Source organism: Physcomitrium patens, chromosome 3 (assembly GCF_059467195.1).
Source record: "Physcomitrium patens ecotype Gransden chromosome 3, ASM5946719v1, whole genome shotgun sequence".
Classification (NCBI taxonomy): domain Eukaryota; kingdom Viridiplantae; phylum Streptophyta; class Bryopsida; order Funariales; family Funariaceae; genus Physcomitrium; species Physcomitrium patens.
The window spans coordinates 25430023-25454664 of NC_143412.1; the positions used below are offsets into that span (position 1 = coordinate 25430023).

The 24642-nt window shown below is 38.9% G+C and overlaps 4 protein-coding genes across 6 annotated transcripts; 2 read left to right on the plus strand and 2 right to left on the minus strand.

Annotated features, from left to right (window-relative positions):
- The first annotated feature begins 515 nt into the window (after positions 1–515).
- On the plus strand, positions 516–4286 carry LOC112279378 (replication factor C subunit 2). The gene is made up of 11 exons (XM_024513764.3): positions 516–804; positions 991–1069; positions 1179–1258; positions 1470–1586; positions 1861–1930; positions 2162–2235; positions 2439–2559; positions 2678–2800; positions 3233–3358; positions 3574–3657; positions 3860–4286. Exons 1-11 carry the CDS (start codon positions 761–763, stop codon positions 3956–3958), a joined length of 1017 nt encoding a protein of 338 aa, XP_024369532.1. The 5' UTR covers positions 516–760; the 3' UTR covers positions 3959–4286.
- A 158-nt stretch (positions 4287–4444) lies between these two features.
- On the minus strand, positions 4445–6785 carry LOC112279379 (kinetochore protein SPC25 homolog). Its single transcript, XM_024513765.3, has 6 exons — positions 6386–6785; positions 6039–6104; positions 5679–5825; positions 5402–5506; positions 5114–5209; positions 4445–4880 (listed from the first exon to the last, which is right to left on the minus strand). Exons 1-6 carry the CDS (start codon positions 6558–6560, stop codon positions 4738–4740), a joined length of 732 nt encoding a protein of 243 aa, XP_024369533.1. The 5' UTR covers positions 6561–6785; the 3' UTR covers positions 4445–4737.
- Positions 6786–8851: 2066 nt separating this feature from the next.
- LOC112279973 (uncharacterized) lies at positions 8852–11577 on the plus strand. Of its 3 annotated transcripts, XM_024514810.3 has the most exons (5): positions 8852–9127; positions 9280–9411; positions 9646–10098; positions 10208–10279; positions 11034–11577. In XM_024514810.3, the coding sequence occupies exons 1-5, from the start codon at positions 9018–9020 to the stop codon at positions 11077–11079; spliced, it is 813 nt and encodes a 270-aa protein (XP_024370578.1). In that variant the 5' UTR covers positions 8852–9017; the 3' UTR covers positions 11080–11577. The 3 variants fall into 3 exon arrangements, with proteins under 3 accessions (XP_024370578.1, XP_024370579.1, XP_024370577.1); XM_024514811.3 differs by lacking the exon at positions 10208–10279; XM_024514809.3 differs by lacking the exon at positions 11034–11577 and having other exon boundaries at positions 10208–10365.
- LOC112279972 (uncharacterized) lies at positions 10489–24115 on the minus strand. The gene is made up of 39 exons (XM_024514807.3): positions 23975–24115; positions 23439–23703; positions 22044–22102; positions 21819–21921; positions 21510–21617; positions 21106–21222; positions 20785–20935; positions 20431–20678; positions 19997–20179; positions 19791–19867; positions 19528–19645; positions 19327–19410; positions 18928–19023; positions 18399–18500; positions 18238–18306; positions 17921–18016; positions 17600–17701; positions 17158–17271; positions 16824–16910; positions 16349–16477; positions 15937–16135; positions 15527–15673; positions 15350–15402; positions 15061–15144; positions 14878–14946; positions 14632–14708; positions 14368–14437; positions 14083–14232; positions 13742–13804; positions 13319–13463; positions 12985–13049; positions 12668–12733; positions 12425–12518; positions 12136–12172; positions 11927–11984; positions 11606–11716; positions 11248–11315; positions 11088–11154; positions 10489–10931 (listed from the first exon to the last, which is right to left on the minus strand). The coding sequence occupies exons 2-39, from the start codon at positions 23484–23486 to the stop codon at positions 10698–10700; spliced, it is 3948 nt and encodes a 1315-aa protein (XP_024370575.1). The 5' UTR covers positions 23487–23703; positions 23975–24115; the 3' UTR covers positions 10489–10697.
- Between the last annotated feature and the right edge of the window lie 527 nt (positions 24116–24642).

Below are 24642 nucleotides of genomic sequence, written 5' to 3' on the forward strand. Positions count from 1 at the left end.
GTACCAACTTTTGTGCAAACATGTGATGAAATCTATATTTATGCAAATCATCAATCTAGAGTTGGCACGACATGGAAGATGATATTTGATCATAAATTTGAGCTTTGGTGGTACTTGTTAGCATGATCATTGAGTGAAGTTGCTAGTGATACCCATTCATGTACAATGTAAGGGATACATTTGAAATTATCAAAAATGAAGGAACATTCTTGATATTTCAGGATACTTAAGGAGTACATTTAAATAATTTCCTATAAATAAATGCATAGCATAAATGTGCCCATGCAACAAAAGAGGGATATCTAACTAACTGTTCCCAAAACAACATAAAAAACACAAACATTGTGAGGTTTTCAGCTGGGTCTGGCGCCCCTATCACCACAACCATGTGCAAAACCGTGGGCAGGGCTGATGAAGACGTGGAACTCTGCAACGCAACCGTGGGATCCGAAACCGACCCGTCAATTCCACGTCATCAAAAATGCTGGTGACCGGACTCCCGCCCTGTCTGGTTTTGCAACCCCCGTTTTTCTGTGTCGATCGAAGGTTTGTTTCTTGTGGTTTTGCACGCAAATTTGTGGCATTTGGAATAGTGATGTGGTAATTGGTTGGTGGTGCTGATCTCGTTTACGTTCGAAGCTAAACCGTTGACAAGACATTGAAGTCATTTGAGGTCATGGGAGGGAATAGCTAATGAGGAGATAGCGCTTAGGGTGGTGTTTTAGTTTGCGAAGGGATTGTTTTCAAGGGATCCGGACCAATGGCGCCCGTGATGCAGAGCACGCAGCAATGGGTGGAGAAATAGTATGTTTTCGAATTGAGTTTGAGTTTGTTTCGGTTGGACATTGACTGGTGTTTTGGGCGGGTTTTATCATTGGATTGCCCCATGATTCTGGTGGGGAGCTTTTATTGATTTTCGATCCCTCATTTTTATCAGCTCATAAACAATGTGACTTGAAATAACGATAAAATGTTGTTACGCTTGCTCAGTCGGCCCCGGAAGGTGAAGGATGTCGCCCATCAGGAGGAGGTCGTCCGCACTCTCACCAACACACTCGAAACGGGAAATGTAAGTATCTGGAAGGAATTGGTGAATCATTTTTTCTGTGTTTCATTTTTATTTTGTTGACTGTATTAGGAGAACAGGTTATCATGGAAAAGATGAATGTTGGTTGCAGTTGCCGCACCTCCTATTTTATGGACCTCCAGGCACAGGGAAGACCACAACAGCACTTGCGATCTGCCACCAGCTTTTTGGGTAAGTCATTTCTTTGGTGTAGCATGAAAGTTCCTTTTGTGTCCCTTGCTCTTGTATCAAGGCGTTAGGGTTTAGGGTTTTATGCTTTTTGATAATGTACCTTGGTTGTTCATGTCTTGTTCAAGAAGTTTTATTTTAGGAATGGAAATGATTTTTGGTATATTAGTTCACGGTTGAGAATGTTCTTCGCTTTTCTTTGTATTGGGAACAGGCCAGAGCTTTATAAAACAAGAGTGCTGGAGCTTAACGCTAGTGATGACCGTGGAATCAATGTGGTCCGGACGAAGATCAAGGATTTCGCTGGTGTTGCCGTTGGTGCCGGTGTGAGGTATTCATCTCAACACTACAGTTATGTACAAATGGTTGCATCTCATTTTTATGTCATGAGCGTAGTCGAAGGACTCTCTACAAATTCCAAATTTGGCAAGGCCAAGACTTAACAACCTTTCCAGAAGCATAGTTTGGAATCGAAGTTGCATAGCGCAAAGAAGCCAAATTCCTTTGACACTAACACCATTTTGCTTGTGTGGTGAATATGTTAATGATGAAATCTGCAATATAAACGCGAATAAATGACACAAACTGGCATTTTTGTTTTGCAGCGGTTATCCGTGTCCTCCTTTCAAAGTTCTTATACTGGACGAAGCCGACTCAATGACTGAAGATGCACAGGTAATCGTTTGCGAGGCCTTTATGGATCAAAAGTTATTGAGCTGGTGTTAGTATCAGTTATCATCCATTGGTTGAAGGCTGATTTGGTATTCAGTTTATTATTGCCACAACATACACACAGATCTCTCTCTCTCTCTCTCTCTCTCTATATATATATATATATATATATATATATATATATATTCATTACTTCACCTTTTACTAACAAACTATTGGGTTGTGTTCGAATAGAATGCTCTGCGGCGCACAATGGAAAATTACTCAAAAGTCACTCGTTTTTGTTTTATCTGCAATTACGTTAGTCGGTGAGAGTTCTTTCAAATCAAATGTCTACTTTTGTGAAATTTTCACAATTTTTTTCTCTGACAAAGTCGAGCGTCTCTGTAGATGTGGTTTTGTTATCTGTACAGAAGAAGTTTCTAGAATTATTTTCTTGGAATAGTGACTTCTTGCAAGTTTCAGTATTATTTGCCGGGAATAAGTTCTTATCTGTATATTGGGGTTCCAGAATCATTGAGCCATTGGCATCACGGTGCGCTAAATTCCGTTTCAAACCACTTCTAGAAAATGTCATGCAAAACCGTATCCAGTACATTTGTCAAGAGGAAGGTTTGAAGCTAGATCAGGAGGTGTGTGTTTCAACCTTGAACCACTTTCGTGCTTGATTCAAAGATACTTGTTTTTTTTCCTTCGTGGCAAGAAGCAACTTACGAAGTTGATGTTTTTGTTACCTGCGTGGGTGTGTAGGCTTTATCTACTTTAAGCAGAGTCTCTGAAGGTGATTTGCGGCGGGCTATCACGTGCCTTCAGTGTGCCGTTCGTCTGTATGGTTCCAATATTTCTAGCAAAGAGATTATCAGTGTCTCTGGGGTATTGCTCTGACCATCACAGTCGACCGTTCTGTTCAGTGTTGTATTCCTCTGTTCAACACTGAAGGTTTGCAGCCTCGGGTAGTTGAGCTGTATGCCCCCAGATACAATCTGGTTGTGGAGGACGAATATTATCAAGTATCGTTAGTTGTCAAGTTATTTTGGTTTTGTAAGAAACTCACACGGGTGAATGGGTATAGTCGTATCTATAGGCGAAGTTACCTCTTTGCATCTTTTGAGGTGTAAGGAATTCACACAATCTTGGTTCTGTATGTATTGCATGAACTACGTGCCAGATTTTATTATAATCATTGCTTGAGGTAGCGATTTGGCATGTTGAAGTGTCGACTCGATTCTTGGTTTCTAATGACTGGTCATATTCTAATTTATACACTTTGAAGGACTAACTGGGCATCGTCCGTCCATCTTGTAGATCGTGCCTGATAGTGTCCTCGAAGGACTTCTGAAAGCTTGCCAAAGCGGGCAATTTGATTTGGCGCACCAAGAGGTTAGAGATATTATTGCGGAAGGCCACCCTGTATCTCAAATTCTTTCTCAGGTACTTCTCAGATTATTCTTTTTAGTCTTATTGTGCTCATCCTTGTCAGTATTTCATATGTTTTGTGTTGTAGCGTTTAGGAGGTCAATTAGTTCCGTTTAAGTTTTCCTCAGGATGCACATCTGAGAAAGTAAAGTGTGACTTTGGTTTCGTGCATTTAAATGGTTTTAGATGCCTTAAATCAAATCTGATACTAGCATTGATATGTTCTGCAGCTATTCGATTTTGTTGTACAATCTCCAAATATTAGCGACATTCAAAAAGCTAGAATCACAGAGAGGCTTGCTGAAACTGACAAGGTAATCCCTTGTCCTCTTGCTCAACTAGTGTCAAACTTCACTCTGTTCCAATTTTCTGTATTAATGTTTTTTTTTTATCTTCTGTTAAATTTACGCTTTACTAAATGAATTCGTCTGAATGTACTCTGACATTGATTCATCTAGTCGAATTTTGTTGTCTTTTGGAATCTGCCAATCTTACAATCTCGTGTTGATATATCAGTGTCTCATTGACGGGGCAGACGAATACCTTCAGCTAATGGATGTTGCTAGCAACACCATGCGTGCCTTGTGTAATCAAACCCAGGAGTGCACTTATTAGGTTCAAGATACTCCGGTGGTACCACTGTGTTCCAGTTTTAAGTATCTTCATAGAAACTTAGGAAAAGTTTCTGCACCCGAATCTGTATTACGACGTTTTTATCATGCTTCGAGCTTGATTTTAATGCGTGGATAGCTTATTCTTGGACAGGCATGGTCTTAAAGTTCTGCGACTGAGCACATTATATTTTCATTTGTCTGGCAGATCACAGTAGAAGCTGTAAGGTTCACACAAAGACATTGTCCTTACGCAGGCTCTTAGTCCATGTGGTTTTGATGTATCATTTCATAAGCGACTTTCAGTTCTGTGATTCCTTAAGTTCTTGAAACGTGTGTGACAGAAACAGAGGAAAGTACATGTTTTTCACAACGATGCACATTCGATATACTCATTCAGTCTTTGCTCGTTTGATATGTGTACGGAACATCTTCGTGAAATCAGTGAACTGAGAAACTGATTACAATCAACAGTTCCGTCGTAAGGAAGTATCAATCAACCAAACTGAAGAATTCTTTCACGAACGTTGAACAGAGCTTGTGGTTACAGATGAAAATGTATCTCTGTAGACTCAATATTTACAAGAGCAGTGACGAGAAAAAATCTATTGTATACCCTCCCATAACACACTTCTAGTAGAACTACGCACAGCAATTCAATCCTACAATGAAATGCTACAAAATGATCAGAGACATAACTGTGACATAATGAGTGAGGCGTACACAATTGATACGGCGTCAAAAAAAGAAAAAAAGAAAAGAAAAAAAAAAAGAGAGGACGTATCATTTCACTAAAAACCTAAATCTAACAGCAAGTACTTCAAATTCCCGACGCATGGACCTCACGAACCGTGACAATTCATTGTTCTTGTTCAGCGTTTCAACAAAACTCGCCGATGCTCCCACCCAGGGGTTACAATCAACCACTGCAGCACATATTACATCAATAAGAAACATAGTTTACCAAGCCCGACAAGCTACAAACCTTTTATTATTGTTCCCGACTTCTGCAGATTCTCACACATAGTGCTCGATTTGTATTTGTCAAACCCAAAAATGACCCTCCAAAAAGATGTGAAGAAGCACACGAGAAGCAGTGAGAGGGTAAAGAAATGATTTAGACGCAGGAGAAAAACTAACATTAGCAAGAGTCACTTACTCGTCCAAGAGCCTGTACTTTTGTGCAAGCGGATGGAGAAACTGAACACTCGATCAGGGTCACGGGGATCCACATTGGTGAAGATGAACTTTACAGCTGCCATCAAACCCAGTCTAACTTCAGATTCATTTGCGCGAAAAAACAAAAAAAACAAAGAAATAAAATAAAATAAGATGACATTTATTTGATATGTAATAAAGCGAAAGATACGAATTTCCATGAACATCACTCAGACAACGGAATCCACAGATCCTAACGTTGATATCTAACTTAAACTTTTGTGCATACCATCCGAGTACTCGCAACGCAAACTCAGTAGTCGTTTGTACCATCCAGTAGCTTCATGCAATGCCTTCACTTTTTGCTTCCTGAGACTCAGCTTATCTGTGATATCTGCGAGCATTAACTCAACTCCAAACTCTCAGCCAGTTTATGGGTGGTCCCTTCACACCAACGTTCATTGTATACAGTGGAACAAGATAACGTGAGATGGAGACAAGAAGTTTTAAGATTCTAAGTGCTTACTAAACGGGCAATTTTTGAAGGTTCTTCTGGAAAATCTTACCTGACAAAGACTTGGAAATAAGTGCTTCTCGATCCGCTTTCAGCTGAAACAACTTAGTTGTATGCTCATGAAGGTCTTCTAGAGTCCTGTATATCTCATTAGTTTGTTGCTCGCACTTGATGATCTCTTCTTGCTGCGCGTCCCTTACTGCATCCCAGTCACAAGATTATTCACCATTTTAAAGTACTCCAACTCAAATTATCAAGACTACAGCACAATGTAAATATCCATTACTCGAGCCTGTTTCTACGAAAACAACAAACCAACATTTCATCCCGTGTAAGAAAGCGAAATCCTATCGAATTAATACTAAGAAAATATGGCACTCTTCAAAACAACAACATCGGAGGCTTACAGTACCTTTTCTGATGAAATGATCTTCGGCATCCAAGTTCGTTAAACGGCCCATCACCTCCTTCACGTCCTCTACAACAAAATATCACCACATATACACCTCTTTAAAACAATCTCAGCATGATGATGAGAGCGAAATTTATGTAAGATCATGTACACACAGCATTACTCCCAGATAAATAAGCGTTGCTCTTCCTTGAATCCCAGAACTCTAATCCAGATTGCCGACATGCCTTCACCATTCCCAATTGCAAAGACCTACTACACTACCGAGAATCGGTTCACAATATTAAAAACTAAAAAGAACCTCGTGCAGACGCCAAAAACTGGATGAGTTCTCGAGGTGACCTAACCTTGCGCAGAAGCCCGAATAAAAGCTGTAGTCGCAGTAGAGTCACGTAACACATTTTCAACCTGAGAGCTCCAAACATCCATGCGCTTAACAAGCTCTCCAAGATCCTTTCCAAACTGAACTCCAGTAAGTGAGGCGCCACTTCCACAACTGGTCTCGTTAGTGGAGCGCTCCATCGCTCACAGCCAAATGCGTAGTTCCTCGTTTTCCCGTCCAATTCAAACCAGAGCAACTAACCTACCATGGAGGAAAATTCCGAAAAACCATCAGAAAAGAATAAAGAGTACACAGGGGATTGGCCATGCATTCCTGTTGGTGCCAGACACAATGGACGATTAAGAATTGGGACACAAGCGACGGCAATTCGCAGGAGCGAGCAAAGCACGATGAGATTCGAATTCAAAGTGGAGAGACGAAGCATACTTAATCTATATATATATATATATACATCTTTTTAAGTGTGAGATAGCTTAGTTCTATATCCTTAAAGTTTGCAAACATTTCTAAAACATGTGTAGTATGGTTTCTTATATATATACAAGTATCTATATTTGAAATATATTTTTGCCTTAACTCCTATATAATATAATAGGACTTGTCTTAACTCCTATATAATAGGATTTGTCTTAACTCCTATGAATATGTTAACCTCTATATTCAAATACCATCTCAAAGAGAAAATTATTTTTTGATTTGTAGAATCCAATTTAATCATAGAATTTGTGGACGTGAAATTTTATTGCTTATTATATTATGCAACTTTTAAAAAAATATAAGTAAAGATTTATTGAAAATAAATATCTTATAGTTTAATTTTATAGATATTTTACATCTCTCTTAGAAATGAGATAATTTGAATCTTTAAAAAAGTTTTTGATTCTTTGTAATCTATATAAATATAGAATATCAACTCATCCAAATTAACATGTCTATATGTGAGAAGAAAATCTAGATTTCCATAAAGGAACCTATTTTATACTTCATAAAAATATTTAAATTAATATAAGCAAATAAATAATTTCAAAGAAGTACAAAATTTTCTAATTTTATTCCAATTTTCTTAGCATATTATTAATTTATGGTTATGTATTAAAGTCCATACATAATCAAGTTTCTAATTACCTTTGGCTTTTGATTTAGCATACATCATTTTATATCTAATTTTTCTTTTAATATTTGAATTTCTTAAGTATAGAGCCTTAAAAACTCATTTGGCTAAGAAAGTTCTTATAGCTTTTATGAAATTAATAATTTCTAATTCTCTTTTTTTCTTAGATTTGGAAAAGAATTCACTATGAGATTTTGGATCTTGATGATTATTGTATATTTCTCTATAAAAAATTCCTTATTAATATTTTAAGTTGACATATACAATTTTTAAAAATTATCCATATAATATAAAAAGAAGAATGATACTTTTAACTAAAGATGATTCTTCTTACTATATTAAATTCTATTATGTGATATCTACAAAGATTTATTTTATTCTATAAATTAAAAATTAATAAATGACTTAGATTTGTAAGAACAACCTACACAAAGTACTAACAAGTTTATTAAAAATTTTAGAAGAAGTCTAGATCCAACCAAATTCATTGGTCTATTATGGTTTTATTGTTCTCTTGTATTGCTAATATGGTGCAAATTTAGACCAATGGATTTCAAGTCCAAATGCTAGGTTAAATTATTTAAGGAGGAATGCCATTGTAAGTGTACTATTTTCTTATTTTTTGTAGTATTAGTGTGGATTTGTATGTATATTGACTTATAATTTGTTTCTCCAAGTTCTATAAACAATCAATAGCATTAAGTCTTTTAGTTTTGATACCACCTTAAATAGTAATATTAAGCATTTTTTAAATCAAAATAATGGAATAATATGCTAAAGAAGTAATTCTTTTAAAACTGGTTTTAGAAAGAAAAAGAATTGTTTAGATGTATTTGCCTAGTCAGTTGTATCTTAGATAGCCAAAACATCATCTACTGTCAAGTGCATAGATAATTTTTTTTTTTTTTGTTTGTTTGCAGAAAAACATTTATAGATGTTTTAACTATGAAAATATGACTTATTCTAATATAATTCTAATCCATATGTATTGTACTTTAATGGTGTACTTTAGTGGTATACTCTAAGCCAAAGCTCATAAGCCAAAGCTCATAAGCTCCTAAGCATTCTTAGTTGTAGTTTTGTAAATATTTATAATCTTTCTTATTGAAATGTCACAATTGTGTCATTGGTAACTTTTTCTATTTTTCTATTTTTCTTTCTTTTTTACATTGCTTCCAAAAAATAAAATATCCAATGTTTATACCTCTCCATATCATAGTTACATATTATGGAATAATTGTGAACGAAAAACTCATTCAAAGTTGGAAAAATAAAATAAAATAAACTAAACTAAACTGGCACAATGAGAACAGAGGGAACAAGTTTGGAAACATGTGCAGAAACCCTACTCGTCCATCCCATCCCAAACGCTCTCGGTAGACAGTAAAACATCGATTCCGGATTGCAGAATTCCAAACCGCATGGTTGGCAATCCGTCTTGAGGGATAGTGTGCCGATTATCTGCTCCAAAATCACTTGGATTTCAGCTTACCTGCTCGATTCCATCATCTCATTTTCACGAGAGATGAGGCGAGCTGACGTCGATTATGGTAGTGATGGAAGTGGAGCGAGCGAGCTCTCTGACGATGATTCTTATGACTATGGAGGCGTGGACGATACTCGGCTACGTTTTCGGTAAGTAAATTGTATGATCCTCCGTTGATTTCTATCCGGTCGTTCGTTTTGATCGAAGGGACATGTGTGTGGTTGCTTCCAGTGGCTAGGTTGTCGTTTGATGAGGATATAAACAGTACTTTACTTTGGGCTTTGGGTTTTTGATTCGTCAGCAAGGACTTGTCTGTGGCGCAATGGGATGCTGAAAGAGGAATAGCTGAAGTGGTAGTGAAGAAAGGAAAGGCTTGGATTGTGACTGGATTTACGAGAGGTAGCCGGCACGCGATTTTTATTGAGGAGGCAGTGTAAGTTGAATTCCCAGATTTTTGAGCTTTCACGTGTGTTGACATAAACTCTAAACCCTACATTTTAGCCCCGGCGTGGTTGGGAGTTGATCGTTCATGGTTGGCAGTTTCGTGTACAATGTCGTGGTTATATTCTAGGGAGGATTCGAGTTCTAATGACACGTTCGATCGAGGAGATTATTCTGTGATAGTATATGTTTCTATTTGAGGGTTCATTCAGTTTAAGGTTTGCAGATTTATGGTTGAACAAGGAAGCCTCCTGTTGCGAGAAGGAGAAAGGGTGGTAGATCTCCTTGAAGCTTATAGCCTGGTATCAACACCTTCGTACGGGTGCTCCTGGAACAACTACCAAGTTTATTCTTATCTGAAAAAACTAGGGTACATCGTGGGACGTCACAATGTACCATGGACTGTGTCGAAAAAGCGACCTCCAATGCCGGCAGATGAAGTGGAGAGTATAACCAGCCAATTTGCTGCTGTGAAAACGTCAGAAGGTACACAGGAGACCAACACTGCGTGTTCGCAGTTGGTTGATTCTAAAAGTGCACCCGGTTTTGAGGTTAACACAGAGCTGCAAGGTAGTGAAAGCAGTTCAGAAATGAAGCTGATGTACGATGTACATCTTCCAAACGCGCGTTTCAAGAAATCAAATCCTGGTCTTCCTGCTTTCAGCTTGTGCACTACAAGGTCTGGTAAACCCTTTCTTTTAACTTTCTTGGTATCTTGCCACACTTCTGACCATTATGTTGTAAATTTTTAGTGGCTGAATGCGGTTCTGTTGTCTATGTGCGTGCAGTAGTCGTCCTCCACACCGATTACAAGTACGAGCATTGGCCCTCTCTCTTGAGGGAAGACCACTAAAGTTTGCGTCAGTTGTTTCTGACCATGTCTCAATCTACTCTTTTGATACTATTGAGCTTCCTAACCTGCCATAATAAATATATTTCTCATTCATCCCATGCGTAGCACATAATCGTCCAACTCCCAAACGAAAAAACATTGCACTGTACGGCAATGCAAGTATCAAAAACACCCCCAAAATAAGTCAAGTGTAAAAACAGGGTGGCATAAATAATCTCACTAAAATAAAGGACGATATATTAAATCAATGCGACGAAAATGAAAAAATATTCAGCTTTTTTCAAAAAGTGCTAACAATGAGTAGAACTAATATCGTACTGTGTATCAAGAACTGCATACTAAAACCATCAACACTAACCAACACTGCTATTCTTTGTACTGAAGAATACAAGAGCTATCTACATACAAACTGATGGAGTTTACAATCACCAGTCCCTTGAGGGAGGAGAAGCAATAGGCGACTCTGCTTTTACGATCTCTGCCTTATAGCTAAAATGGTGATCCAGGTCTTCATCGTAGTAGAGAGACTCCCCGTTGATCGCATGTTCTTGTTTTAGCATAGTCTTGGGACCAGCTAAGCTCAACCAGACAGGTAAGAAGACGAGCCCGTGTAGAGCGCCTAATATCACGAGCCCAAAATACATTCGGAAGTAGTATACCTGAGTAGTAAGAGTTGAATGTCAATGTCAACCACCAATAGACCCACGATTACATCCTTAAAGAGGAGTATATACTGATCATTATTATGCATCCTGATGCAGGAATATCTGCCAAGTTACAGCGAAAAATAAAGAGGGCTGTGGATGATGACTGACCTCAAAAATCTCAGACTGCGAAAAATACAGCACCAAGACTCCTGCAAATTTGGTGAGGGTGATACCACTGCAAAAATTGAAACGTCCGTAGTTAGACACGAACTTGTAAATTATTCATGAATATTTGTCAAATAAGCGCCGTACCTTCTACACTTCGTACCTGAAGACTGAAGCTCCCATGATGACAAGAGCCTTGCTTGCTCTGTCTTGCTTGTATCCCGTAGTCATCTGCATAAAATGTAGTTGTTCACTTAATTATATGAACTCACCATAACATCCTTGAGAAGCCCCCCACATAGTATTGAGTTGGACTAACAAGAAGTCCCATTGGAACCTATCATTGCTACTAGCCTATGGCTTTCACGGATCACATGTGAGCCTTAAACGGGTTCTTACTCTCGACATCAGAGATGCTTCTCAAAGCGGGTACTGTCATCTGCAGAACTTGACATTTGGTTATTGATAATCAAAAGGAAACTCGCTTACAACAGCTTTATTGAGATTGAGAAATTGCTTACGGTGAATGCATGAGTGATATGAACACAGAATTCAACTGCGATGCCGATGGACATGACCAAGTTCACTACCGAGACTGCGTTGAGTTGAATGTTCCACAAGACCATGAGGCCCTGCACATAACCCGATACAGACGGCACATACGAATCTAAGAAAAACAATGATAACCGAGCTTCATCGTATCTAACTTCAAATCATGTCAATTAGTGGAAGCTTTAAGTCTACTCTTTCAAGAGATAAGTTCGACAAAACGGTCTTCAGAAATATATGCAGCACCCCCATAATGAAGACAATAAAAGTAATTTTAACAGGCACAAACTCACCATCAAATCAATAACGATCATTGCAATAACAAATATGATAGTAAAAGCCGTTGAAATACTGCAACACAAACTCACGTATTGTTAGGGATACTAAAACTATGTACGCCTGAGGCTGAGTTCCCCATCAAGTTTTTAAGAAGTATTATGTTGCTTGCCATTAATCGAGAAAGTTTGTGCACAGTTAAACGAAAGAAGAGAAAATAACAAACCTTGTGGTAGTTAGAAGGCAGACGAAGAAAACAGCCGCTGCAAAACAAAGAGAAAAAAACAGCAGCATGTCAATTTCTCAACACGACCTTCGAGGAAAATGAAAAGGACCTCACAAGAAGACATTCGTACATCCAATTGGGTATGACTCCAGGCAAGTAGACTGCAAGAAATTTGTAACTAAAGCACTACATTCCTACCTGGTGCGGTTAACACTGTAAAGATTACTTGAAAGGGAGTTATAAATGCAAGTGTAAAGAGACTCCTCATAGAAAAGAAACATCATCTTACCCAAGGCCGAGGAGAGGCTGACCACGGTAGTGTTCATTATGTCCAGATATTGCTCAAAGAATATATAAAATACTGAATAAGGAAACACTTCAATCTGCAATATCAGCCACATACTTGTCAGAAAACAAGAATATTTACATTCGGATATCAGTACCCGAACAAAAACTCAAGTCCCGACGTGCGCATACACATAGAATACGTGAAACAAAAACAAAAAATTTAAGCTGCTTTTCGATCACGCACATTTAAAGATTTGGAAACTTTGTTGGTAAAGTCCTTCGCTGCTTTCAGTGCATCAATAAAGTCGCTCTGCAACACATCCAACAAGGATTAAATTCAATGGTATTGACAGTGCTTCGGCTGCAGATTAGTGCATTTTCTTTTTACGTTATCCTTTCAGGTACACTGCAATTGTGGACTTATTCTAACCAACATCTGGCCTCTAGACAAACTAAGCTCATTACTACAGACAAAAGTGGAAAGGATAACAATATTCAGATGAAACTATTTGTCCAATGCAAAGAGCCGGTACAAGGGTAAGAGAAAACTGAATCTCATACCTGCTTGTTCAAAGGCGTGTGGTATGAACGAAATTCTGACGCTCTGATTACACCACTTTCGTACCCTGAAGCAAGGCCACGTGAAAGAAGCTACATTACATTTCACGTCCTGAGAGTACTCGGAAGGGCTGTTGGTTAGACAAAGTTGAACATAAAAACTCATTGATTTCCTGATTATTTTTCCACATAATCAGGAAATCAATGAGTACCCAAGCGCAGAGAGTCACGGTGCTTAAATATGAATAGCTTAACCAGTTTTCACATCACAGCTTCTTACATCGGCATCATTAATCATAAAATCAACATATTGGTGATAAAAAAGCTATTATGATACCCGTAAGGTTAAGACTGGTTGTGTATGCTCCATGGCCACCCTTGGCACAGTCCGCGGATGGAAGAGCGGCCAGAAACCATGGTAATTTGGCCTGAAACTGTTCAGTTGATGGTCTTCCTTCCAGAAGATCTGATTGCAAAAAACACTGCACAAACATCTAAATATTAGGAATACCCAATCTCAAGGGTACACAGACAGAGGTGTGAATTGGAGGAAGCAGAAATGTCATATGCTGAATACCAACAATGCATCCCTGCAAAATGGGGTGAAAAACAACCGAGTAATACAAAAGTATCAATAGAAATGAGTTCTTAGTCGTGAACACCCAGGAAACTCTGAACTAGAAACTAGATGGTTCTATGCATGCTTTTAAAAACCCTAAGTTTGGGTTACCAATGACAAGAAACAAGTTGGTTCAGATACCGTTGTGCATTCACTGCATGTATCTCCGAATCCACACTCTTCGCCTTCAGGACAGCACGGCGGCTACACACATTACGCCGAATTTGATATTAGAATGATGATTACCAAAGGAATTTCTATCCACTCACCAATTCGTGTAAGGGGTACCTGAAACGTACAACCTGAATCTAATTTCTAACTAGACGACGAAGACGAAACACATTGAATGACAAATAATTCCCTTCTGGGTGCATGTCCTACTTGAACCATAAAATTTCCAGTGATCTAACAAATGTTACACGAATGCCAGATAATTCTCAGACAAGACTCTAACTCATATGATGCATTGCAAGAGAGTCTACCTGATCGTCTGGTGGGCAATAATTCCCTTCTGGGAACTTACGGCAGCACCCGAAAGCGTTTGGTGACAACCATACAAGGAAATCATCCAACCATGACGCAGCTGGTCGAGAAATGTAACTAGTTTCAGGTGACAAAGCTGCTCTTGTGACCTGGAAAAAGTGAAAACTTCATCTGCTCAGTAAAAGTCCGGCAGTAGCAGACGGTTTTGACTTTGAATATAAACCATGTAACTATGGGCCAACACCTTTGCATTTGAATTTCTACATCAATATTGACAGGATTACCTCATTGAGCAAGGAGTCCGGATCACACTGGCTGATGGAGCATAACTTATTTGTTTGGTTGCTCTCAATGCTGCAAAAACTAGACGGGTGAGAAGTGCTCGCACGCATTGCAATAGTACACTCAGTAAATCTCAACGTTCCGTGACAGACTTGGAATATAGCATGTCTCCGAAATTGAAGTTGACATAGTGCATCGGGCATCGACATTAAGATCGGCTTAAAAATCCAGCGTAAAGTAAATCGATGAAAGTGAATTTCAAGAACCTGTAGTTGTAGTTCTTCACAACAAAGTACACCGGTGGCCCAACCCGAAGATGCTCTGTTATATTATCAAAATAGCCCTGCGAGACAGTTGGGGCGCTTCAGTCATGACTACAATTCGAAATGTTAAGATAATTCACGGTGATAAACTATCCCCAGCAATTGCTTGTACTTCATTGTATGTAGACGATTTCAAGCAACATATCATGCGAGAAGATAATTGAAAACGTGTAGTAAACATGAACAAACCTGAAGGTATGAATCACGTGGCAAAACAATCTTCTGATCCAATCCAACAGAAATATTTGGTATAAGTGCCTGCAACCGACAACACAAACAGCATCAGATCGCGCAAAGAACCTTTCCATAACATATCCAAAGCTGTTCACAATATGCCTTCTTACAGAGGGATGTAAGATGGCAGGAGCTTACAATACTCGCGAACAGGAGGCCAAAGAAAATTGCCACCACACACGCTTTTACAGCTGGAATCCTCAAGAATGGAGCGTGATAATTCTGCAAGTTACATGTTACACAAGCCCTTTAATACAGTTAAATCCAAAAACCAGTCACTTTCAGGGAGAACACCATCAATCGAGACATGTATACTCGTGCTTACATTACTACCACAATAGTTCTATGCTTGTCCTCGCTATAATATCAAGACACTAACTTCAAAAGTACAGACGTTACACGAATCACTGTTTTCTGAACAATGTACCTTCATGTAGCGGAGAAGAATACCAGGCTCGCGTTGTTGCCTTGTTGATGACCCTGAAACAAAACACAATTCCACTTAGAAGTTGCTTCTTCGACTAGACATGTATTCTTACTCATATGAACTAGAGTAAAACACTTGTAAGTGCTAATTAGATGCTCCATTGCCAAAGAATCTTACCATACGAGGTGTCATCAATTTCTTCTGTTCCACCAGACATACAAGGAATGCAATCTACACGACCACTTTCACTCCTGCGGAAGTCAAGGGTGAGGAGAGCCACGAATGCGGTGATTTGAAGCAGATAATCCAGTAACACCGCTACCGCTGCAATTCATGTTCAGATTGCCGTCAGTGAAGTTTCTGAAAATGATGTTTACAAAGAAACACAGAAATTTGTAGAACCAACTTCAAATCATGCAAAACCACACTGCTGCCAACTTGGAAAACAAGTAGACTTTAAAATACTCTTTTCTTGACACAATGCTGCATTTGCTGCATTAAGCAACAAAAAGCTCTCAAGATAGAAAACTTTGAAAATATGCAATGACCCGAAATTTTGATTTGATAGTTTGAAACACTTTGAATACCAGCAAAGAGGGAGAAGACTCTGCAAGCAGGCATAGGTGTAAAGGACCCCACAGCGAAAGCCAGAACCTCAGCTAAGCTTGCAAGTGTGATGGAAGGTCCCACTTCAGCTAAGGCAAGCCCTACACGAGATTCCAGCTGTAAGCTCAGATCTTGACGTTTCAAAGCATTTACCAAAATGCACATATTGTCTACACCAACCTGCCAATAAAAGAGAGAATGTGAATTACGATTTAGTTTCATGCAGTTTGAGTTGATAGTGAAAGGACGAATACTCTCAAAACAGGTGAGAACTTTATGTTTCTTTCAACTATAGCACAGCTCTCCTTAGTTCAAACCCGAGCATAGAAAAATAGCATTCACTCGCACAAGTACGTATTAACAATCCACGAAGGGAAATAAATGGTCACGTACCGCAAGAACAAGAAACGGAATAACCTCCACGATGATAAGTGTCGATTTCACTCCAAAGAAGCTACAAAAACCCATGGATCCAAGCACGGAGAGAGCCACGATGATCACTCCTGACAAGCCTAGTAGTACCTGCGACGACACTCAACAAATACGACTGTGGGAAGGTGTTCATTCTAACTTAATAGAACTCCTCTAGTTGTATCCACCTGAACTTCTATTGCCTTAGTACTGCCAAATTGTTTAACTCAAATCTTGACAAAGCTTACGCATGACCTTTTAACAAAAGTTTACTTCACAAGAACTTGATAACAACAGCATAGGTTTATGTGACCTGCAGGATCTAAAGAAAAGTGCCTCTCTAACATCGAATATTGAAGAGGTAACTATTCCCACGACCTAATTTCCCAAGTTGGGTTTCAGGTTTAAGAGGCAATCTCACTACAACGGCAGAAATGTTGGGGCTTGAAAAATGTACCTTAGAAGTCACATAAAATGGAGAAACAGAGGGAGTATAGTCTCCCAATGTGACCGAAATGTATACGAACATTACAAGGTAGCTTACCTGCCAATCCACTCAAAATGAACATTCAAATTTTCAGAAGTAAAAATAATTTAATTCAACTTAAAAGAGAATTGCAGGGAATAAATTTGCGAAAAGTATGTCCTGCAAATGTAAAGCCCTATGATTTACAAGATCCAATAGAAAATGACAATACTTCAGAAATATTGCATGTTCATCAAGTACAAAAAACAACCCAGCTTCATGCAGTTAGACCTCACTTGGAGTGAAACTGCAAGAACCAACTTACCGCGATTGTCAAGACATCTGCAGTACTTTCTCTCTGCAACTCTGCCTCTATCGAACTTTCAGACGAAAAGGAAACTGTCAAATTGTAAGGCATGACCATTCCCACAAGCTCTTCCTGCACAACCAGACAATTTCTTAAGTCCTTTTACTGCTTTAATAGCGCAAAGATACAAGACCAGCAGCAGTAATTCCGTCTGCTCCATTATGCTGCTCGGTCTCATATTGCTCACAGCATTTATGCTAGTGAGCCAAAAGACAAAACTAACTAGGTTTCTTCAGTCAACAGTACAGAAAATTCAAGCAAAGAGGAAATCAAATGCCGTTCTAAACAATCAGCTTCAACTTCAGCTTCAATAAAGAAAAATTCAAATCACCAAAAACGAGAAAGCATATATATAAATAAGATACAAGGAAATTCATCTTCAACAAAATCAATGAAATACCTTAACAAGGCGAATAAATTCTTTTTCCCAAGCAATAGCAGCCGCATTCCCTTCGTCTGAAATTGCATTTACGACTGGGTAGGTCACCACCAAAGCTGTGGCCTGTTCCAAGCGCAAATAAATTACACAAACAAATGTGAAGTAGTGAAATGATATCTAAAACTAATCGAGCATCACATCATCATTATGTGGACTTGAAACGAACTATGCATCATTGATTTTATTAAAGTCGGCAGAATAGATTTGAATTCAACCCCTACCATTATAAGTGGAGGCATGAGCAATTAAAATACAATTATTTTTTAAAAACATGTCACTGACCTGAGTATAATTGTTGCCTGAAAATCCACCCAAAATAGTGGTGGGATCCACTGGTCCACCGAAAGCGCTGAGACAAGCCTCTGATGAGGAATAATGCTGTCACAAAAAGTGCGTTTGAATGACAGTAATCAGACATAATTGTTTCACAATTAGACATACACTAAGTTAAATGATGCGAACCGCAAATCGTGATTTTGCAATTTCTGATAAATATAATTGAAGAATGTATTGATATCAAATTAGTCCATGCACCCTACATCGCTAAAGCAGGAGTTCAAAGGTGAAGAAGAAATTGAAAAACTGTGTCTTTTAGCTACCTCAAAACAGAACTCTGCATGATCTGCACCCTCATAATCTAGAAATAAATCAGCATCCATTTTGAAGTACTGCACAAGGAAACCAAAGTGAGTCCGTTTTTAAATAGTGAAAAATAATAGTAGAAAACAGCTGTTCAACAAGAAAAGAAAAAGATTCAAACCTGCAGGACACTTTGAGTTGCACACGGTGTTCCTAAAGGCTTCAGACAGATATCCTGAAGAGAAATCAATTTGCCAGAATAGTTCCCTCGCAGGCTATCAACCTGCACACAGGGACATAAAATAGAGTCTCAAAACGATTCTTACGGAGCTTCGCTTCCAAAATGAATATTCACGCAGCACATTAGCAACTACGTCTCCACCATAATTGACACCTACAGCACCTGCACACGTTCAAACGATCAAGCAAGAAATTCTGATACAGTTGACAGGCTACACAAGGAAATCTTAGAATTTTATAACCAATAAAATAGACACTGTATATCACGTTTTATAGATGCAAAAGACTGTAAGTTTATATCTATATGTAGAAATTATGGTGTTAACTTGCTATTGCAATTATAGTAAAAGAAATTCCAAAATATTGTTCAAATTTGACGCCCTCTTCATCTTAAAGTAATGCTGACTTTCGCTTACTTAACAAAAAACAATTACGGTACAGGACAAAGTAAGTAACTGCCCAAATAATACCTTCGCTTGGATGTCAAAGAGGAGCTGCAAATTTTCATCAGTCACAACACTCGGTGCGGAAGAACCCTTATTTGCTGGAATAGTTGCTAGAATGATCTGTACAGAAGAATTGTTACAAGAATCAGCAGCTCTTCTTAAATAATTCAATTCAAAATATGTTTATTATAATTCCGTATTTGAGTAGTAATCGTATCTTCAAAACACTATAATTCAATGCAATCAATCAAAAGCCCCCAACCAGCTTCTTCATGCAGTATGTTTGATTAAATACCCACTTCATCTACTCGTAAAAATGATTACAGAATATGGATATCGTAAAGATATCAGCTTCTGCACGCTGTTACTTTAAAACCCAAACGTACATTGCATTGAAACATATATCTAGAGGGCCAACCATACCTGCTCAATTCGGTAGAAGGGCGCTAGGTGACTGTCGAAAAACTCTTTTTCTTCTGCAGCTTTACTTCCAGGACTCACCCAAAGCTGGAAACCACAATCCCAAAGTCTTAGTAATAAGTTCATAATCTTCTTCACAACCAACATGTAAACATTTTATGGTGAAATCAACATATATTTAATAAGGTGAAATTGATAAATTACCTTCTCTGGGCGTGTCTCGACGTTGAGGCGGATTAAGCCCAGACAAAGGACTACAGTAATTAAAATAGACACTGCCAAAACTTTCTTCACATTGTAGGCCACCCACTCCCCATGTATTCTGCACTTATCCACACACTTTGCTACATAATTAAAATAAAGAGGATTTTCAAGACAGTTGCAAGAAATCTCCACAATAAATCAGTGCTAGAGAGAAGTCGGAGATGCATCAGAGGTTCTGATACAGCTGCAAAGGCAAGAAGCACCTGAATCTATCGGAGAGGAAGGCTTCCATAAATGGGGTTCCAGCTGGGTCTTTGGGTCGATCAATAACTTGATTTTCCTGTAAACATGTTGAAGACTAAGTTGGAGACGAGAGTCGTACATGAAAGTTATAAGAGGACCATCTGAAAATAAACTTGGTCGGACATCAAGATAAAAACAAAAGGCAAGAAAAGCAGTAGATATGCACCTGAGCTGGAAGAATTTCAGAATCTGTGTCAGGTCGCTCTAATTCACTATCTTCACGATTTTGTAAAAGGGGCTCTTCAGAACTCAACTGCTCCTCTGGCGCATAGTATGTCCACCACCAGCCAAATATGACGAACAGAAGGCATACATACAAAGCGATCATGGCCGCAGTCAAACACCTAATCTGTATGGGTAACAATCCAGGATTAATCGGCAACAATGCCACACTGAAAAGCAAAGGTTAAAATTTGAAAGCGAGCGGAAAGAGCAAGTACATCCTGTGGAACAATGACGTACAACAGAGTGATATGTCCTATCAATCCTACACATTTTCACAGGTAACCTTTTAAGTAAACAAAAATTACCATCACAACGAATCAAAGTCGCATGGTCAAGCGTAGATATAACACAAGAAGCGAAACCCTCAAAAAGTACCTCAAGTCCAACAATTCGTACAAAACATCCTCTATTTTGAGGGGGAGCAGGAGGATTTGGCTCAGCACAGGTGCTTGCTGCAGGACAGTCTCCACAGGAACACGCTAGGGAGGGATCGAAGCAGGCGGAAACAGAAGAATTAATAGGCACCACAGAAGTGCCCTCCTTAACATCCGTGCGAAAATTGATAGCAAATGGGGAGCCCGGTTCGTAGGGACCAGCCTCATGACCCATAAATGTGAACCATTCTGAATGCGCCAACACATGTCATTCAGCTATCGGACCACACAAACTAGTTATAAAGGACACATAAACTAAGCATTTTTCAACTACATTGAAAGAGTTGAAATGTACCCGTGTAGTTTCTAGCACCTCCTCCAATGAAGTCCATGGCACGAGTGTTCATGGCAGCAAATTTAACATCCTTACAGGAATCATAAATCCGCTGTCCATATTCTTCAGTCACGAACAAGTCAACAGCCGCAACTGTTCTGTTGGATCCTTGCTGTAACAAGAGAATCCAAGCACAATAGTAAAATTAGTTCTACTTCTACATCAATGTGGTCTAGAATGTCGTATCAATGACCTATATTTACTAGATGTCTATCACTACTACAAATGATACTGGCATGCACTGCATTGAATTTGAGTATTAGGACAAGGAACTGGACTCACTTCGTTGACAGCAGTAACATTGATGAAGAGACCTTGGTCGGGGGAGCAAGCAAGCTCACAGAAAAGATTGAGAAAATTCCGCAAACACGCAGGACATCCAGTAAGAAAGGGGACAGCCTGCAAAAAGCAATAGGACTCAGCATGTTTATCTAAACAGCTTAAAATTAAAAGTTTATCTATGAATACATTCATTATAAACGCATACAACATACCAAAGATGTAGCTGCATACCTGAATGCAGAAGGATGACTTATATATTGCCTATGATATATGAAAGAACTTAACACATTGTATACGAGACAACAGCACACCTAGTAAACAACAGAACCCGTGTCTCCAAGTTAAAATCAAGAAGGAAAGAAAGAAAGAAAAAAAAAAAAAAAAAAAAAAAAAAAAAAAAAAACCTGCTGAACTTGAGCCCGTAATAGGCCAAATTGGGTTGGAGTGCAACAGACGTCACCAGTGATCGTAGGACAAAGGCTCTGAATCTTCAATGAGAATGCTTCATCTGGCTGAAATAAACACAATATCGAAAACTAGCTTGAAAATAAAAGTATCTTACAGAGAACACTAATATCGAAAATCGATTCTCTGCACTGGCAACAATAGGCATTCACGCATACAAGGCGCAAGAAATGTAACACTACACCTATACTGTACGTTATTCTGCAGCAGTTGAATAGTAATTTAATAAGGTGAATAAGGGGTCTTACAGTGACAACCGGGGTCGGGTCTGGACAATTGAGTTCTTTTCCATCGGATCGACTTCCACAAAGATCATACATCGCACACATTTTCCCCCCATGCTTCGATTCTCTGTAGATATGCCGGTTGTACAACATTGAGTGAGTGATCCGATCTTCTCTAATAATTATCAACAACAGACGGTAGGATAATATAAGAAAGCATGAGAATTACACATCATTAGAATCACTTACAATTGTGGATAATATTCAGTGGATATTTTTAGTTCAAATCCACCCGCCAAAATCGCAGCCTGTAACCCAGCCATTCCATAACAACCGTTATAAAACATATCACATTAACAACACAACTGGCACCAAAGCTCCGTTTGATATCCTTCCCAAGGCACATAAATCGATGTTGAATGACAATACACTTCCTCAATGCCGCCTCAACTGTTCGTGGGATGAATACAAACTTTTCTAAATAGGAGTGGTTCGCATACTAACTTAAACTTTTCATGCACCAGCCATTAGGCTATGCTTTCGACTGAAGTATGTTAGTCATAAAAAAAATGCAAAGTGAGGGAATTGGTATGTTGTCGAAATTTTGAGAAGAAGAAATATTGTGCTCTACGACAAAAATAGTATGAGAAAATAATCAGAAACAAGATTATGTTTCCTGGGGTCGGGCTCATATGACAAACGATGTCTGCAGTATTTGATAATGAAAAGTTCACTGAGAGAGACAAAAAGAATTTCTTTGAGGATTCCGTAATCCACTATACATCAGTCGAAAATCATTGTTCCCCGATTTACATGGACAACCATAAGTTGTAACCGTTCATTAAACCAGCTCTTCGTCGAGACAAGAACCCCAAAGGTGACTCAGGTTCTCCTCAATCATCTCCCTAGCTAGTGTTATCAGCAATATTAGAAATACCTCCGGAGGGGGTTCGATTAATTCTTAGGGTTTTTTGTCTAAATAGATGCTAATCTTCACAACTCGCAAATCGTTAGGAATAAAACGGATGGAATGTATTAAAAAAATGTAAGGAGTAGGAAAGTAAATCCCAGGAAAAGGCAAGGAAAACTTTGGCTAGTTCGTTGTAAGTTAAAATACTCTTTGCCGAATGCGACATTGTCCAAATTCAAAATTAAGAATATTCTCTCGATCCGACTACATCGTATGGAAATTATTCCAGCACTCTTGACAACACACAACTAAAAATAAAAAAGTATTATGACATCCATGGACTAGTTTTAGTTAACTTTATTTTGTTATTGTTGACATACTAATCCAGCTCACTTCAGATTAAACAAGTAAAGTACAATCAAACAAGACTGAACCAGGGTGAACGCTTACTGAATCTTGCAACAGGCAGTTAAATTCTGCATCTCAAAGAAGCTGGTCAAGTGTAAACATTTGGAACTATTGATCCAATTTACCGCAGTAGCGATGGAGCAACCGAAAGCTACCAAAGTTATTATTTCAAGTATAAAAAATAAAAAATAAAACTCTCCACCACCTTCTTCCAGAATTTCCTTGCACAGCCCTTTAAAGTTACCGATATAATTACTGATATGGGGCTCCATGAATCACGGCGATTCAAAAAAGAAGTAATAATCGTGAACTCATCATAAGCGTACCTGAACGAAGAGAATAAGACCACATGCAGACCAGGCGATTCTACCCATGGCTGCACCGTCACTGATCCTCAGCGGCACTGCGCAAACCTCCAAAGCTCTATAGCGTTGTGACAAGATAACTGAAACCCTAAAAGCTAGCCCTCAATCTCTTCCTCCCGCTAGCCTTCTTGCCTGCCCTGTCCATAGCCAATCCTTAATTCCACATGCCGAATCCGCGCACCTACTCCACCTCGATCTCATGAGCGCCTTCACTAAGGCCGTCGCTCTTCAAAACAGGAAAGTCAACCAAATTAACAAATAACCAAATGAATAATCAGAATTCTAAAAAATTCACAACTAACCTTCCATCAACACAGAAGCAAAACCACAATCCAGAGTATGAATTATCCTACTCACATAAACCCTTCATGCTCGATGAGCATCACCACTAACAATACCAACCACAAATGCAAAATATAAACCCCGAATCATGAACGGAAGCACAAAAATCTCAAACTCGACGGAGAGAAGGAAATCCACACAGCCCTGCATCGTACCGGAATGATCGACTTGTCACAGAACGTTGGCAACGAACTCGACAAGAGAAGCAGGAACAGGCGTGACGCAGTAGAAGAACAGACCTGCAGGGAAGGGCCGTATCATTCATTCCGATAATATAATAATAAAACATCGAGAGAGAGCAGAGAGCAGAGCAGAGCACGTCGATGTTTCTTTCCTTCCGCGATGTCGAGCCAGACAGCCGAACGGGAATGCGGTGGAGGACGGGACGGATTGTCCCCCCCTCCCCCATGACGCGGCGTTGCCTGCCATCTTCCACCGCGGCCTTGAGAGGAGAGATGAGATTATGATGTGCTACAAAAAAAAAAAAAAAAAATGAATTGTTGCAGTGGTTTAGTTGACAAAAATTAACAAAAGTCGTTTTTGCATTTGACCCCTGAACCAATGCATAGACTTGAGCAAAATCGTCTACTTTAATCACACTAAACCACATCCTTAGTGCTAGGGCAATTTAGGTGAGGTTTGCAGGTTGGTTCAGGGGCCTGACTGGATTTAAGATATTTTGACATTACCCTATTTTGACATTTTGACATCAAGCAATGCTCATCAACAAAATACCTATATTGATGAGGATTCCTAGACATTGTATCATAACTAAAGGTGTATGTGTATGTGCGAAAATAGGATTCTAACACCTTATATTCGT